Source organism: Penaeus monodon, chromosome 25 (assembly GCF_015228065.2).
Source record: "Penaeus monodon isolate SGIC_2016 chromosome 25, NSTDA_Pmon_1, whole genome shotgun sequence".
Lineage (NCBI taxonomy): Eukaryota > Metazoa > Arthropoda > Malacostraca > Decapoda > Penaeidae > Penaeus > Penaeus monodon.
Window position 1 is genome coordinate 41,873,464 of NC_051410.1, and position 1,768 is coordinate 41,875,231.

At 35.1% G+C, this 1,768-nt stretch overlaps 1 protein-coding gene across 1 annotated transcript in view; it reads right to left on the minus strand.

Moving 5' to 3' along the window:
- Positions 1-1,768, minus strand: part of LOC119589415 (VWFA and cache domain-containing protein 1-like) — a 30,393-nt gene continuing 28,625 nt past the window's right edge. The window contains exon 22 of the mRNA XM_037938025.1: positions 1-1,706. Coding sequence (XP_037793953.1) covers positions 1,315-1,706 — 392 coding nt within the window. The 3' untranslated portion in view covers positions 1-1,314. The remainder of the gene's footprint in view (positions 1,707-1,768) is intronic.

Below are 1,768 nucleotides of genomic sequence, written 5' to 3' on the forward strand. Positions count from 1 at the left end.
TGGGGGTGTAAAGAAAATATATTATATCTTACAAACACAAAAGAATATAAATGTATTGGAAACATTCACACATGAACACAAAATATATATATAAAATATATGAATCTAAATGCTAACTGTAATACACATTGAAAAATGTAAACGTAAATAAATAAAAATGCATATACATTATGTTCATTAGCAGAAAAAATATATATTGTGACAAAATCATAAGTGACTCGAATTCTGTGTTAAGATGGCACATCAAACCCGGAATGTGACCCAGAGGTGACACTAAATTTGAGCAAAATACACAGTCCAAGACATCCTGAGTCTCACAGTAAAAATGTACTGAAATCATACAAGAAAAATCTAAACAGAATTCATCCAGCCCAAACTATGGATTTTCCTGCAACAGATGAACCTTATTGTCTTTGCTGGACAGACTACTGTGTATATGTATACATTTATATAAAATCATAACCACTAAAAAACAAACAAAAGAACATGCATTTGGGTTGTGATATAAAATATTTACTGACTGTCATATTCACAACTGTTAAACAATGGCAATCATTTAAGTTTTGTCTTGATTGTATAAAAACATCCAAAAAAGCAAAGGTCATTATTTTGATTAGTTATTTGTAACTGAGCAATGACCATGAAGTCAATCCTAATGGAATGATCCAAGTCATGATGGCACATTCATTAATGCCGCTATCAAGAATAATCTTTGGTTATGTCAGAGGGTATCCCACTGGCCGGCAGCAGTTAGCTACCAAAATTAATTTGGATTCTAAATTAGGAAGTAAAAATCATATCATTTGCTGCAGCTACAGACTAGATAAACTGTTATATTAAAACCTACTAAATATAAAACCTAAACCACATCAAACTTCCACATCTACACAAATTTTATCTTTAAAACTAGTCTCTCTTAAAAACATTATAATTTACAAGAGGTAAATACACTTTGTGCACCTTATACACACATGCTCTAATAAAGCACTAATGGGACTAAAGTGGACTCTCAAGAATGGAACCACATATTCCTGAAGATGGCTAGTATTCCTTTTCCAGCTGCCATGGACTAAAATAACCTTGCTGTTACTACTTAGAGTACTGTAATGTGATACGTGTGTGTAGATACCACATTCCAAATTATGAACCTACTGAAAGAACAATTCTATACTGTACACTTATTACCAATGACTCATACTCTTAGCAAAAACAAGCATCCGATTTTCGACAATAACCCATCTCTCTCAGCTGCTCTTCTGATATTCCCCAGATATAATAAATATATAAAAATCAAATCATACTTGGAAACTGAATTCATACTGTGTCAACCATGTGCACTATAACCGGTACAACAATAATGTTAGGTCCCATATGTTTACGAGATGGTAACAACGTATGTGAGTAGTCAGATGGTTCATCCTCCACACTCATACTTCCACCCCTGTCCTGTGGTGTTGGAGACGATGGAGGTGACCATCCTGATGACGAGGGTGGATCGTCCAACATTTGGGTTGCCGATAGAGAAGGCAATCCAGCAATACCTCCTAAATCTATATAGTTCAGATTTTCAGAGTCATCGTGTGGAGTCATTGTTGAATAACCATGATCACTGGAGTCTGCTTGGCCTGGAGGTCTCCGATACCCTGGATTCATACGGTAGGGGCTTATTGTAGCTGCTGCTCCTAGGCTAACCCCAGTTACATCTCCTGCAAAATAAAAATCAGAAGCATATACTGAACACTCATCCAAAGAATTTGATACACAAAAA